We start from the raw sequence: 15,207 nt of genomic DNA on the forward strand, positions 1-15,207 counted from the left end.
TTTCCAAAAGCTGTTCCAATTTTGTTTTCAGCTTGCAACTGACATAGTATTAAATGAGATCATTTAGATAATTTTAATAACACATCTCTATAGTGCCCTAGGATAATGCCCTGACATGCAAGGCTCAATGACCTTGGCTGAGCATCAGACAACTGGATCGTCACCCATTTTGTCCAGATAAGAGAGTGGCCCGTATAGATGAGATCCAGTTACAGTATGCAGATACATTTCATCTTACACTAGAGCATATTAGCGTGGTCAGCAGATAAATTCACACACACGGCAATATTAGTCATTTTCTGACAAACGACATACAGGACCTGAAATTAATTCTGTTGTTTTCCTGTTAGGTTCGCTGTTGAGAAGACACTTTTGTAGGGCCACCCAAGTAAAGGAAATAGTTGCTTGGCAATGTCAATGCATGTGTTACATTTGAGCCTGTTCTTTATTCTCTTCTTGTTGATGCTTCCTTTTTAAGTTTATAATGCATACATTGTATAGATTTCTTGTTTGCCAAGAGTGTTCACCTGCCCTTATATACGGAATACAGTCACTAGGTCTACAAGCATTAGGTCGACATGCATGAAGGTCGACATGACTGAAGGTCGACATGCAGGAAGGTCGGCATGGGTTAGGTCGACAGGGTCATTAGGTCGACATGCATTATGTCGACATGGGGAAGGTCGACGTGGGGTTTTTCACCTTTTTTCTTGAGCTGACATGTGCCGACAGGCGGTATTTCATGCCCTACCATCCACTAGGGTGTGGTAGGAGAATACAATAGTGTGCCCGAAGCGGTGCTACGGTTCAGTGTCCATGTCGACTGTGTCAACATCCAGGACAAAAAATCGTGAAAACCCCCATATCGACCTTTTGACTGTTGACCTTCTCCATGTCAACCTAATGACCTCGTTGACCTAACCCATGTCGACCTTCCTGCATGTCAACCATCCTGCATGCCAACCTTCCTGCATGTCGACCTTCATGCCTGTCGACCTAGGGGTGTCGATCCATCCCCCTTATTTACAAAGAAGCCAAATTTATAGATCATTAAGATAACAAACCATAAACTTAGGTGGGACACAGCATTGCATTACTTCACCACAAAGGGCCTGATTCAGACCGCTTTGCTAGGCAAGGTATACTTGCAGCCTAGCAAACTGGTATACCAAAACCCTGACTTGACCGAAGTGAAATCATTATGAAAAACTGTGGTACTTGTACATGCACAGTGAAATCCCAAAATTCCCACCCCTCCAGAGTGTTTAAATATGTGTCTCTATCTGTATTCATGACCACATCTCGTGTTCATACACCACTAATAAACGGCTTATATCTTACCTAACCCATACTTATAAATCTAGCATTAGGTTTAACAACGGCCCAAGAACAAAATTTAAGCCAATACTAAACTTAAATCTCATTGCTTACCCTAGACCTAATAATAGCTTGAATTATGTGTTATACTTGATTGACCTTTTAGTCAGGTATTTATTATTTATACTGATTTTTGGTACAAATATTTTAGCAAGTTATGTCAATTCCCAATATATATCCAGTCCTTTCAATCCCTGAATGCTGTCCTCGTACAGCTCAGTGCTGCGCACCGTCGTAACCACTGTTGTCTGTAATTTAAGCTCACATCACACAACACTTGTCTAAGAACATTCTTAAAATGGCTGAAGTGTTTAGATTTGTGAATGGTGAATACAGAACAAAGGCGCTATGGGACAGGAATCATAAGAACACAATAACAGAGAATTTAGACACATTCCAAAAAAGTGATCTGTTCAGTTATTATGGACTAAACTATTTCACCATTAGTGTTTTTAAGGATTATCTCTTTCGCAGAGCCAACATATGTTATGTTACCAAAGTCCAGGAATTTTACTTTACATACCCAAAATAGGCAAAAATAGTTCTGTCTTTTTATAGGTTACAAAGCAAAGAAATCATCATTACACCGTGCTTGGACACTATAGTATAGCCTATTTTTTTCTGCTCCCATAGCGATTAAAAGGGATGCAGTGTATTTACCTACATTTAAATTCTGATGGTCAAAATAGCGACCACCATTGACCGATGGTCAAAATACCAACATTGTTTATGCCGACGTGGTCAAAATGTAGACACGGTCAAAATACCAACAGGAGTTTTTCATGACTTATTTTTTTTAAACCGACGTGTTCATACTTTACCCAGTGAATGTGGAGGGGGAATATAATTGAGCCATGCAAAGGGAATTCACTTATAGGGTGTCCATGCCGACCTATATCGACATAGACACCCAAAAAGAAAATCATGTCTACTTTTTAACCTGCCAACATTTACATTTTCGGCATTTTGACCACAACGGCATTTTAATTGTCTGTATTTTGACCTTGTCGGTATTTTGACCTTGTCGGTATTTTGACCTTCGGCAAATGGTGATCGATATTTTGACCATTGGGATTTTGACTGTAGATAAATCATAGTTTACCAATTTAAAATAACTTATGGGGTAAATTTACTCAAGCTTCTAAAAATTAATATAGGTGATGTTGCCCATAGATACCAATTAGTCTATAATTTCTCTGTTGCATTCTAGAAAATTATAGAATTTGTTTGGTTGCTATAGGCAAGATCACCTCGTTGCATTTTTTTTAGAAGCTTTACCCCACAGTGTATGACCAAATGTAAACCTTGTGTATAAACAGAGAATAAATGTACTTATTGTATCTTCACATTCATAATATTACATGTGTTTAAAGGTCCAAAACTTTCTAAAGGAGATTAACAAAAACAATATGCATGTTGTAATCTAAGTAATCTTTTACAGTTAGTAATTATTATGAGAACTTTACTTATTTCTTAAAAAAAGTGCTCTGGGAGTTGTTCCATGCGCTTACCCAGCATTTCAACTTGAAAGCCGCACAGTGTGTATAGGGCAGTGGTGAACGATGATGCACGCTCCCGCTCTCTTGCTGACCCGGCCGCTCATCTGCTGGTTTTATTAGCCGATGAGCAACGTGGTGGACTGCTTTCCATAGCGTTCTGCTATGGAAGTCGTCCACCCCTGGGAAAATCGCTAAAACGGGCAAAAAATGCTCCGTGTGTAAGCGCTGAGTTTTTCAGCCCAGCGATTTTCCCCATCATTGGTCCGCATACACGCTGGGCAAAATCGCCCAGTGTGTATGGACCTTTAAACAACGGTTGACAGGAGTTGTACCCAGCATTACCGATACTTACTGTATGATCAGCAAAAAGATAGCCGGTTACAAATCTAGGATTTGGCAGGCAAAATGTTACTTTCTACATATTAATTAATACCATCATTAAATATGGCATTTATATATGAATACATCAGATACAGTATACAATACACAGCTAATTATATACACAAACTTACAAGATGTAGCTCCAAACTGTAATGGGAGACTGTAACAGTTGTTCTGTGGCTATATCCAAACCCTATGTACTCATGTTCAGTGCCTACTGTACCTTAGTGAGAATATGAATAATTTTAAACTTTGTGACACCGTTGTCATTAGGCTACCTGGGTGATACGGCTCCCACATGTTCTTAGATATTACCTGTAAACTGATAAGGTTTCCAGCCCCTGGCATTGTGTGATGGTGTCGGCACCTGTGCTGTCAATTAGATTTTTTTGTAAATGGAACTTCGCCCCCTAACACTTATAATGAGGCATTGCTTAGCAGTCAGTGCTAGGTGATTATTCTGTGGACAGCCATTTAAATGATATATTAGCTTCTGACACCTGGTTTGCTTCTTGACTATTCTCCTGTCTGCTCTGATATTCCATGTACTGACTTGGCTTGTTGGCTGGCCCTGGTTCACTAATACCCTTGTCTGTTAATATACCCCACTATGCACCAGATAACTTTAGAATGTAAGCTCTCAGGAGCAGGGCCCTCTCGCCGCATGTGCTTTTCTCAGAATATATCTCTGCCACCCTGATAACTGCATCAGTGTCCTGCCCCCTGCTGCAACCGTTTTATTTACCATGTACTTGTGCTAAATTGCCTTGTACTGTAATTCATTATTTTCTTGTTTTTTGCTCATCTATGGCATTATTAAACCCTTGTGGCACCATATAAATAAACAATAATAATAATTGGAATCATCTCTGGATCATACTTTTGTTTTATTCACGCTTGTTGTTAGACCATTTTTCCTGTTGTTTGACCTTTGCTTTGCCTAACAGTTTCCTGCACCGATAATTGCACTGTTTAGGTTGCTCAATCAGAATAAGGTCCTTTGTGCGAGAGTGCCTGAATTCTTAAATAGGCAATCATTTACAAGGCAAAATCAGGTTTATTTTACCTTGCAAATGATTGCCGCTTTAAAAATACAGGCATTCTCACATTCTTGCTTCTCACAGGCATTCTCACATGTACTGTAGCTCTTAGTCTGATTGAATTATGGAAAGCCTTAATACAGATGCTGGCACAACTAGAAAATAAGTATGATAGTATAAATCAGTGGTTCTCAACCTCGGTCCTCAAGAATCCCTAACAGTTCATGGTTTCCATGTATCCACACAGAATTACAAGTGAAATAATTAGCTTCACCTGTGGATCATTTAAAATGTGTCAGTAAATAATGAGTGCACCTGTGCATCTGCGAGGTGTTCTGTAAAACATGAACTGCTGGGGGTCCTTGAGGACCGAGGTTGAGAACCACTGGTATAGATGATAGATGTTCTTAACAACACTGAAGTCAAAGTAAACTTTGTGAGATTATGAATGAATCTATACACAAATCTTTACACAACAGGTCCAGCCTATGTCACAGTGGTACCGGTTTCCTAGTACACAGGTTCTCAAACTTGGTCCTTAGGACCCCACACAGTTCATGTTTCCAGGTCACCTGTGTTTTTTTTAAAATGTGACAGTTGGTGATACACATTGCTCCTGCCAGGTGACCTGGAATACGGGAACTGTGTGGGGTCTGGAGGAAAGAATTTGAGAACCACTGTTCTAGTGTATAAAAGGGCAAATTCTGACCCTACTGCACCCGCTACAGTGTATAAAGTACCAAGAAGGTAAACAGAGCTGTGTTGATCTCCAAGTTCCATCTTGTTCTTTCCAACGATTACAAGGCATTGGGTTCCACTTTGAAACCCACACGAAATACCAGTCTGTTCAACATGTGATTAATTTACTTATGTTATTTGTGGCTGTGTCTGATGTTATGTTAAGATTTATGACAAAAACAGATTGTGAAAAAAATTTATTTTAAAATGTTTTCTTTGTAAGAAAAAAGCAGCCATTGGAAAAATCCCATGTCACGCAAATATTATTCTACAAACGTCATCCATTGTCAGTAAAATGATACAGCAGTTGTATGACCATAGGGACTGCTGTTTAATCATGCATTGTGGGATTCAAGGAAGTAAAACAGTCTGTTTTATTCAACAAAGTAGAGAAATAAATACTCTTAAGGTCTTTGTAACTTTTAGGGACGCAGCACATCACTTTTTAGGATATAACATGATGACTGCTATTCATTCAGTTTAGTGGTTACAACATTCTCTCAGAGGTTCATATAATATATTTATATATATATGGGAGAGTCCATTTACAGCAGCAAGCTACAGAAATGATTTGTTGAACTTTGTATTTGTGGTAAGGCTAATAAACTATAACACAAAACTGAACATGAGATTAGATCTTAAAGTGTATGGCTTACTGTTATACTACTCAAGAGGCGGAGCTACCATTGGTGCAGGTGCAGTGCACCGGGGCCTCTGGGAACTAAGGGCCCACTGCTGACCCTGTCACTCTTTTCTTGCTATACTCTTCCGTATTGGATGTTGTCAACTTGGGTTGGGGTTGAAGTTATATTTTTGCACCTGGGCCCACAACCCACAAGTTCCGCCACTGATATTACTGATCCCACACTCGTACTGATAAACCCAATGCCCATACTGTTTTACTTCATTCAGTGATGCTTCTTAAAGTGTGCCTGGAACCTACACACAGATGAGACAGCCATTGTATGGGCCAAACCAATAATATGCAGCTTGGTTTAGAATATAGCTTATGCCTGGTAACTTACTAGTAAATTAAGAGGCTTCATTATTTTATGCATATTGGTTTCATTTAGATGTTGGTTGCCTACACCATGTGCAGGTTGCAAGTAAACTTTATAGAATTACAGAAACAATGGCATATTAGCAGGTACCATTCCACTCTATGTAATTCATTGTTATAGTCTATTTGCAAAGATCCACAAGAAAACAGGGGCCAAATGGAGAATTACATAAGTGCATGCCTTTTGTACTGTTACATATTAGAATGTTCAAACAAAGTCTTTATTAGTAGTAGCCCTTAATTAAGGTATAAGGAATGTTCAGATAAAAAAAAGAGTCCAGTATTTTGCTTTCTCAGCAAATAAAGAAAGTGACGGCTGCTAACTATATTTAAACGTAAATCTACTGTATACTGTATGCCTATGGCAAGCACGAAACAGCAAAGAAGGCAGGGTGTGCTTTATTATTAGTGATTGCTAATTAATATTCCACAAATCTTTGAAACATTTGTAATCTACGTTAATCCTATTTGTTTCATGCTACAATGTTTCCTGATGAGAACCACGGATGATTGCGACTAGAAATAAATTAAGAAAGGCCATTTTTTAAAAGATGGTAGAATATAATCAAACATGAACATAAAAAAATAAGTGCATAGTAAAAATCAAATATGAATATGTCATGTAAACTTTTTCTTTCTACATTTGAAAAAGGGGAAACAAGCTCCTAGAAAGTCAGGTAGGAGTTGGGACATGCATCTCAGTCACTTACACCAGGGAATCGATTCATTAGAATTGAAAGTAACAATTGTGGAAAATGGCCTTGAGCAATTCTTACGTTGAGTTTTGTTAATTATCACTTTGTTAGTCTTTACTTTTATTTTCCTGAGAAAAGTCAATAATGATTGATGAAAATATTCTGTTGGGCTTTATAAATAAAAATAAGGCAGTTAACAAGATTGTCATTTTGTGTGTTTTTAACTTTGGTGTGTCCATTGAGGCTTTTTAATGCATAAATAATCTGTTTTCCTATAACAGACAAATGTCACGTAATTACCCTCAGCTGCATCAAATCTTGATCAGAGTGATAAAGAATCAGCACATTGCAATTTCAAGGGTTTAGGACACTCTAAAGCAGCATATTGCATATTCCAACCGATGTCATTGCTGAAGAAAGACTTGAACAGTCTACATTGAACTGTATTCCTGTAATCATTGTGCATAGGTCACACTTTAGGGCATAAAGATTTAGGTATCTCTTCCAACGAAAAGTTCCTTTGATATTGTTGGTTGCAGGCCAAGCAAAACCATCAACCTTCTTTAATGTCTCTGCTCAGTGTAGTACCACTGAGATCTATAAGAGTGGAAACCGCTTCTTCAATGGAAGAGTCCAAGCTCTCGTGAGAGCTATGGCAATATTGTGCTTTATAAGAATCCAGATGAAGTCAACTGAATATTAAGTTCATGAAAATTATTTATTTTTTTCTCTTGTCCATTTGATCATAGTTTCTGGTGAGCGGTACAAGAATATTAATTTGGCATACAGATCTTCTTCCAGTTCCAATTCTCCAGTCTCTCTCACTAGGAAAATGTCTGTGCATAGTTTCAGGATACGGTCCACATTTGGTAGCTCCTCAAACATGATGGAGTGAGAGATTCCGCTGAAGAATTCACGCACAAATTTTCCTATTACCAGTACCACAGATGCATACAGTCCCATAATTCTGAAAAGAACAGATATAGGTTAAGTGATATACAGTATATAGGCTATTCTATTATTTGTTGTTCGTTAGGGACACCTACAGTATATATAAATAATCACCCCTGTGAATGTGAAGCTGGGTACACACTAGACAACATTTTAAATGAAATTGCTGATGATGACCATTCGTTAAAACAAATTCTTAAAATCGTTCAGTGTGTACACACACATAGGTTGCTCCTGGGGCTCGCTAGCGATATCTGGTTGTTTGTACAGGCAGCTTAATCTGAGAATGTGGCCACTGTTTATATCTTTTGTGAGATTGCAGAGTATGTATGCACTATATTGTTTTCATGAACCAAAACCATGCCTTGTAAATGACTGCTTGGGCAGCCCATAAAAACTGGTTCTGCACATGTGCAGTACCAAGGATGATACTGCGAATGCGCTGGACCAGGGACCGTGAATATGCTACTATGGGCTGCTGCCGAAGAAGTCCATAGAGGCTGGGGACCAGCGCATGCGCAGTACTGAAGAAGCTAATACTCATGCACCAGTCCCGCGACAAGGGTCGGGACCAGTGGAGGGGATACACGGACACTAGCAGCGTGGAACCAGCATTGGCAGCAGCTGAGGGGTGGGCAGCATTGCGGCAGCCCCCCTTCCCCACAGAGGAAAGAGCCATCACTGCTGGGCTGCCGTGCACACCAGAGCAGGCATGTGCAAGCCTTTAATCTGTGCCCACTGGTGGGGTGCGACAAGGGAGCAGCGACCATCAATTTTGTCTGGACCTCTGAGGGGGGGGGGTGTCTGGATCATTAAATATGGTGGCTCTGTGACATCATATTTTGCTGCAGCAACCCGAAACATGGCTGGCCTGTGCCCAGCTTTGCAGTCAGTGTGCAGCTGGCAATGTGCAAGCACTCCCCCCCCCCCCCCATCCCTCATTCACTTACCGCCTGGCTCCCCCTTCCACTGTGTTGCCTGCGCTGCTCAGTGGCTGAACGAAGCCATGCTCCTGGACATCAGATTCAGGGCACTGGTGGCCAATTAATATGTGGCACTGTGTGGTGAGCTAATCAGAGCTCGCATACCAGTAACCGCTCTGATTGGGTAACGGTATGCTAGCTCTGATTGGCTCACCACCCGATGCCGCATATTAATTGGCTGCCAGCGTCCTGATGTGAAGAAGTCTGCGCTCCGGGAGCAGGCAGGGCTTCGTTCAGCCACTGAGCAGTGCAGGCAGCACAGCGGAGGGGTGCAGTGGGCAAAATTAGTGCCCCGGGCCCTTCTCTCTCTCTCTCTCTCTCTCAGAGAGGCCGGGCCCAGAAAAGCTGTACCTACAGAATCCCCCTTATTGTGGCCCTGGTTTGTAGTAGGATAAAAGAAGAACCAATTTAAGTAGCCAAGCAAAACTGATCATCATAAGGGTCCTACACAAAGTAAGATGCTGAAGTGTTCTGGGCGATGATAGATCACTCAGAATGCTTCAGCAAAATCGCTCAGCACACACACGATGTGCCAGTGCTGTGTGCTGAGTGATCGGTCAGGGACAATTTTGTCTGGTGATTTCCAGCGGTCATTTTTTTCATACACTGAGCGTATCTGGGACAGCTGGAAAGTGGAGGAGCAGAGCTTACTGTGGAAAAGTCAAATTTCAATGACGATTTGTAAACAAACAATACAATGTACTATTGTAAATTGTCAGAAGAGGAGAACATAATCTTTCAAACGGTACCTCATTTATCAATTTTGGTTAAGTATGAAGGGAGAACAAGGGAGCATCACGAAAATTCACATATTGTATATATATATATATATTTGAGCAAGAAATAAGAAATTTTTTAACTGCATTTTCACAATAAGATTGATGTTCAACTTCTGGGTCACTAGACTCTTAAATAAAGATACAATACTGCAGTTAAAGTCACTTAGAACTGAGGGAGAGTCCAAGGACTCATAACGCATTGGCGCCATCTGTCTCCTGCTCCTACCCGTATTGGAGGAAACTGGCCAGTGATTGTTCATGTTATCTGCCTGGAAAGAAGGAGGAAGTTATCCAGACCCTCCTATTTTAACCTCACTTGTTAGGATCTACAAATGGCATGTTCCATTTGCTTTAGTATCCTATTCTAGAGCTATTTTTTTTTTTTTTTACTTATTTCTATGAATTGTAAAGAATAAATCCTAATTCATTTTGTTAGACAATTTACACAATATTTTTTGATATATCCCAGCTGAAAGTCTATATTTGAGAAATTGGGGACTCATTTAACTTTCTGTCATTAGATGACCCCCACGAGGGAGAATAGCCCCTTTAAGTCTTGATCCCGACTTTCGGGCTTCAACATTAAGGATTCCGACGTCGGTCTACTGACCATCGGAATCCCGACTGTCGGGAGGTCATCCGGCACCTGACCCTAGAGCAGTGCAGAGCTACAGTGACTGTTAATGCTGAGTATCCCCTATAAGACACACATGGCTAGTGCTATAGATGCTAATAGTATAAGACAGAAGAAAGTAAAGTTGATGATTGAGATTTGCAGGCATGTTAATATTCCGAAAAACATACTCACCCATAGCCTGCTAGAAAGCCAAGACTAGGAGGGCTGACTTTATCACTGAAGACTATTAGTTCCAATCCAGTCTTATTTGAAAAATGCTTTATAGTTTGATTAAGAACCCACCACTCTCGTGCACCATCTCCTGTACCATTTCTCTTGAGAGAAACAGTAATATTTGCAAATTTTTGGTCTGTTAAATTGAAAAGAGAGTTAAGGTTGGTAACATTATGTGTGTTCACATTCCCATATGTTTAATATAATCCTGATACATTGCTGTCTAGCAGTTGCATAGCTGAAGCTTCCTGAACCCCAGACACATCCTATCCTCTCCGCCCTGAGAACCATATGTTGTAGAAAGGGTGATGTGAAGAAGACATTAAAGGAGGAGGGGAGAAGTACAGTAGATAGGGATTAGTAATGGAGTTTTCAAATAGGAAAATTTACAGACAAGGCATGGAGATGATTATGGCAAATGAGGGTGGGGAGAAGACAGACACTGTTAGTGCCTGTCAGACACTGTTAGTGTGTTGTCATGTTTGAATTTGTAGATTCGCAGGCCTGAAATTTAAGCCCAGAGCGTACCCCATTGTATCCCTCCACTTGAGCTGTGGTGGGGAATTATACTTTTATAGTGGGGAAAGGGGGTGTCTGACCTGCCAGGGACGCTACCAATACATTCTAATATAAAAATGGTGTGACGGGAGGGAAAAACACCTAAAACTCCAGGCACAACATCTAATATGACAAACTATGATCCTTATTTAGTTTAGTTGAGTTGTATTAAGTTACATCCAACCATAAATCTAGTATATCAATGCTACCTAAGAAAATATACGTAAGTTATCATCATTATCAACTCGCACTTGGTTTATGTTGTTGTGAAACCTAGGATTAGCTAACATACATTATTTCATGATCTAAAAATAAGCAAGAGTGTAGCAGCAATTTCCTGATAATTGCACAGCTGTTGATGCTATAATGTTGAGTGATATATATATACTTACAAAACTATCCACACATGGATTGCACTATGTACAACAAAACATAATTCTCCAAGATTCAGATTGTGCATACATAGTAAAGCACTGCTAACGCTTAGATATTTAAGTCTTCATTGGGATTATTGCAGTAGTCCCCAGCAGCTGCTGTTACTGTGGTACAATTCTACACATTTGCTCATTGTGACTGCACCTATCTTGCGCCAAGGTTATACTGTATTTGTTTATATTTCAAGATCTATATAACTCAAAATAACATGCATCTGAAATGGGCATGGTTAAATTGTGTCAGAATGTTTGCACTCTACTTTATATACATATTAGTGTTTGTTACTGCCTTTCCAATCAAAAGGGAAAGAAAATATAATCTCTAAATAAGGATGCACATTGGGCTCAATTCAGATACTGAACTGAACTAACTATTACCACATGTGCAGTACAGGTCTTGTGTTATTGGAAGCAGAATGGCTGGAGATTCCAAGTGATTGAAAGACTGCAGCCTTGAAAGAAAAAAGTCCAAACCATCTTCGCCCTGAGACTGCTGCTCTGTAAACACTCTGGGGCACTTTCCTACTACAGGTACAACCCCGATTTTCCAGCAACAGAAGGTCTGGAACCTCTTTTAATCCGGACACATTGGGTGCCAGGGGGGAGGTAGGATTTTATGGGTTTTAACTGTAAAATTATCTGTGGGAGGGTTTAGGATGGCAGTAGGAGGGCAGCAGGAGCAGCAGGAGGAGGGCTTAGAGGGGAAGTGGGAGGGTATTGGACTGCTGCGGGGGGGGGGGGTGGCGCCGTGCTGCAGAGGTGAGCCTGAGATGCGCTGCGGAGGCTTGTTAAGAGGATACAAGCTGCAGGGGGGTTGGGGAGGGGGGAATCAAGCTGCGGGAGTCACACTGTGGGGGTCTCCCTGTGGTACACCACCGAAAATCCGGCAAAATCGGTAATCCGGCTGGAACCATAGTGCTGGAACTGACGATGCTGGAAAATCGGGGTTGTACCAGTACTACCAAAAATAAATAATGAGTGGTCCTGTGGCAGGAACTGATAGCACTGTGATCTACTCTAATTCTGGTCTCTATTTTGTATACCTTAAGTGAGTAGTATGCACGCAAAGGTTTCTTTTTAGTCAAAATGACCCTCACACTTCCACTCTATTGCTCTCAATGAGCCACTCTGGAATTATCCCCACTCAAAGGTGTGCCTAGAACCCAACACTGGCATTCCTCAAAAAGTTTATTTTGGGGTGTACATCTATTCCACAAGTGGAATTTCCTAAAAGATGTATTAATGGGTTGGTACAAATCCCCATGAGATAATTCCTCTTTGCCACCAACCCGTTTCAGACTGGGTAGTCCTTTCTTAGAGCATGCACCAGAATTATACAAATCGCAGAGCTATCAACTTAAGAGAAAGTGCTCATAATTTGTTTTTAACAATCTGCAGGGTGGGCAGGGGCCGTGATAATGCCCATTTATAAAAACGGAGGTGTGTCACCTTGTGGGTGAGTTCTGAGACCAGGATCTCCATCTTCTGATGGAGAATCCTCGGACCCTTGTAGGAGCTTCCTTGGCCGGCTTGTGTGACCCTCATGGGTGTTGCAAGTGATCTAATGCTGTGTCTTGCATGCAGGAGACATCTACTTATACCAGATGCCACCTGCTGAATGACCATATATTCCAAGTAAGCAGAACAATGCACCATCCATCCACATCTGAATCAGGCCCATTGTGCATAAGTGCAGAGCTCCAATTTTGTGCAAAGTCACATATTTACATTGCAACTACAGCGCTACATCAGCGCTACATCAGCCCTGCATGAGGAACATCTGTTAGGGAGCACAAGACTTACCTTTTAGTAGCTGCATGATGGGCTTTGCTGTAGAATCACTTGGAGCTTTGATGTACCATGGATAGATATGTTCAAGTGTTCTAAGAAAACACATACAGGCAAAATCCTATTGAGTATCACGTAAATGACTCATATTAGTCATAAAATTGCTCATTTGCTATATTTGCTGCAAGTTACAAAACCACAATTGTTGTTTATAATACTCCAGGTGGAATATTAATATATAAAGGGAATGAAAAACTTCCTTGCCCCAGGTGCTAACATTTCAAATTACAGTTCTGGTTCCATCACCCTCCACCACTGGCATCAAAGGAAATATCCTACAGCTGTCAGCTGATAACTACATAGGCAAATGTGTGTCATACTCAGAGATATTGTAGAATCAAACAATATACTTTACTTGTACTAATGAGCAACCCCCTGCCAATAATGGCTCTGCCTACTATAGGACGAAGAGCCTCAGCCAGTAAAGTTATTCCCCAGTATTGTCTTTGCTGCTTTACTGACCAGTTTGTGGAGTACAATCACTGGGTGGCACAGCTTTCAGCTTGCAAACACACAGACTCCCAGATGGATATTGGCCCTAACATACTGTAAGCTACAGTAATAACAGCCTGATTCAGACCTGACTGAGCAGTTGGGAATCTCCCCCTAAGAGAGGCTTCCCTAGCTACTCGCAAATACCACAACTCTGCATGTGACTCAGCCCCATCAGCTTCTCAGAACTCAAATGTGTAGCTTTAAAATAGCATTGCATTCTTACACTGGCATTGTTTTGTTCGAGCGCATCATAGCAGCAATTGCCTCTTTTGTTTCAGCCTTCAAATTAATGGAATACTTCTCACCAGTGATTTCTGCTTTGGTTCCAAGACTCAAGTTTCTATATTGATGTACAGAAAATAAGAACACTAGGTTACAGACACAGATATTGGGAATCACAGTTTTGATAACATTCACAAATGGCACTGCTCTTTTAACACCCCTTTAATTAACTTTTAGAACTTAAGCCAAAATAGAGAATATTTTCTTTTTCATGTCCGACATTTACAAATTTAGGTCAGTTCAGTTCTTAGCCATGTGGGTGAATGCACACTGCCGGGAATGACAGCAGGACTACAATACTGAAAAAATATCTTTGACTGGGGAAACTGTCTCCTCGGGTTCATCACATTTTATTGAATTGCCCCAAATGAATTTGTGTCATGGAGATTTCCTAATTAATCAGTACACAATAAAACATAACATTTTCATATGCAAATTTTATAAGATACAGGGATTTATTTAAGGAGCACAGATAAACAAATAACTTTTTTCAACTAGATTTTTATTGATTTTCAATGGTTATGAGTGAAAAAGGGTAAGGGTACAGAAAAACAAAAAAAGGGGGGAGGGATACAATGGTGGGGTTACAGGGATGGTACATATCCGATTCAGAGAAAATTTGAGACATCTAGTACAGTCATAAGCAAAATCTAGTCTCTACCGTATACCATTGGGGAAGCCATCTATCCTGGGAGAGCGCAGAAATAGTCCTTGACAATTCCCATTGGGCCTAAGTCTCTCCTAGAGAGAGTTTATAACTTGCCCAAGGGGCCCACTTCTTCATGGTGGGTGACGTGGATAGTAGGTTAAAGGGACAGTCTAATGTGAACTGTATTCACGACTTCAGATCAGTGGGGAACTGCGGTGGTACTCCAGTTGCGTGCTAGAATTCGAATTTGACTGAGTACGTATACATACGAAGGAGAGGTGGACTGTGGGAATAGATGAAGTAGAGCTACATTTGGGTGTGGGTGGATTGCACATTGCGAAATAGTAGTTAAGGGGAGTAGTACCATTTTGATAGCAACAATTTGCCCCAACCATGATACATGTTGCATCATCCACTCTTGTGTTAGACCTGAAAATTTGGCTAAAAGCTGGGGATAGTTGACAGAAATGATATCTCGAATCTTAGTGGGGATGTGTATACCTAGGTATTTGATACTAGAGGCTTGCCATGAGTAAGTGTATTTGGCCTTTAATTGGTTCAGTAGGTGTAAAGGGAAATTGATAGGTA

At 40.6% G+C, this 15,207-nt stretch overlaps 1 protein-coding gene across 6 annotated transcripts in view; it reads right to left on the bottom strand.

The window, feature by feature from the left end:
- Positions 1 to 5,271: 5,271 nt before the first annotated feature.
- PIEZO2 (piezo type mechanosensitive ion channel component 2) overlaps positions 5,272 to 15,207 on the bottom strand; it is a 360,808-nt gene continuing 350,872 nt past the window's right edge. For all 6 annotated transcript variants that reach the window (XM_083187662.1, XM_083187660.1, XM_083187659.1 and 3 more), the window contains 4 exons: positions 13,912 to 14,028; positions 13,149 to 13,228; positions 10,312 to 10,489; positions 5,272 to 7,757 (listed from right to left, as the gene is read on the bottom strand). In XM_083187662.1, the coding sequence (XP_083043788.1) occupies positions 7,505 to 7,757; positions 10,312 to 10,489; positions 13,149 to 13,228; positions 13,912 to 14,028 (628 nt within the window). In that variant the 3' untranslated portion in view covers positions 5,272 to 7,504. The remainder of the gene's footprint in view (positions 7,758 to 10,311; positions 10,490 to 13,148; positions 13,229 to 13,911; positions 14,029 to 15,207) is intronic.

This window comes from Crinia signifera, chromosome 5, assembly GCF_055691185.1.
Source record: "Crinia signifera chromosome 5, ASM5569118v1, whole genome shotgun sequence".
Classification (NCBI taxonomy): domain Eukaryota; kingdom Metazoa; phylum Chordata; class Amphibia; order Anura; family Myobatrachidae; genus Crinia; species Crinia signifera.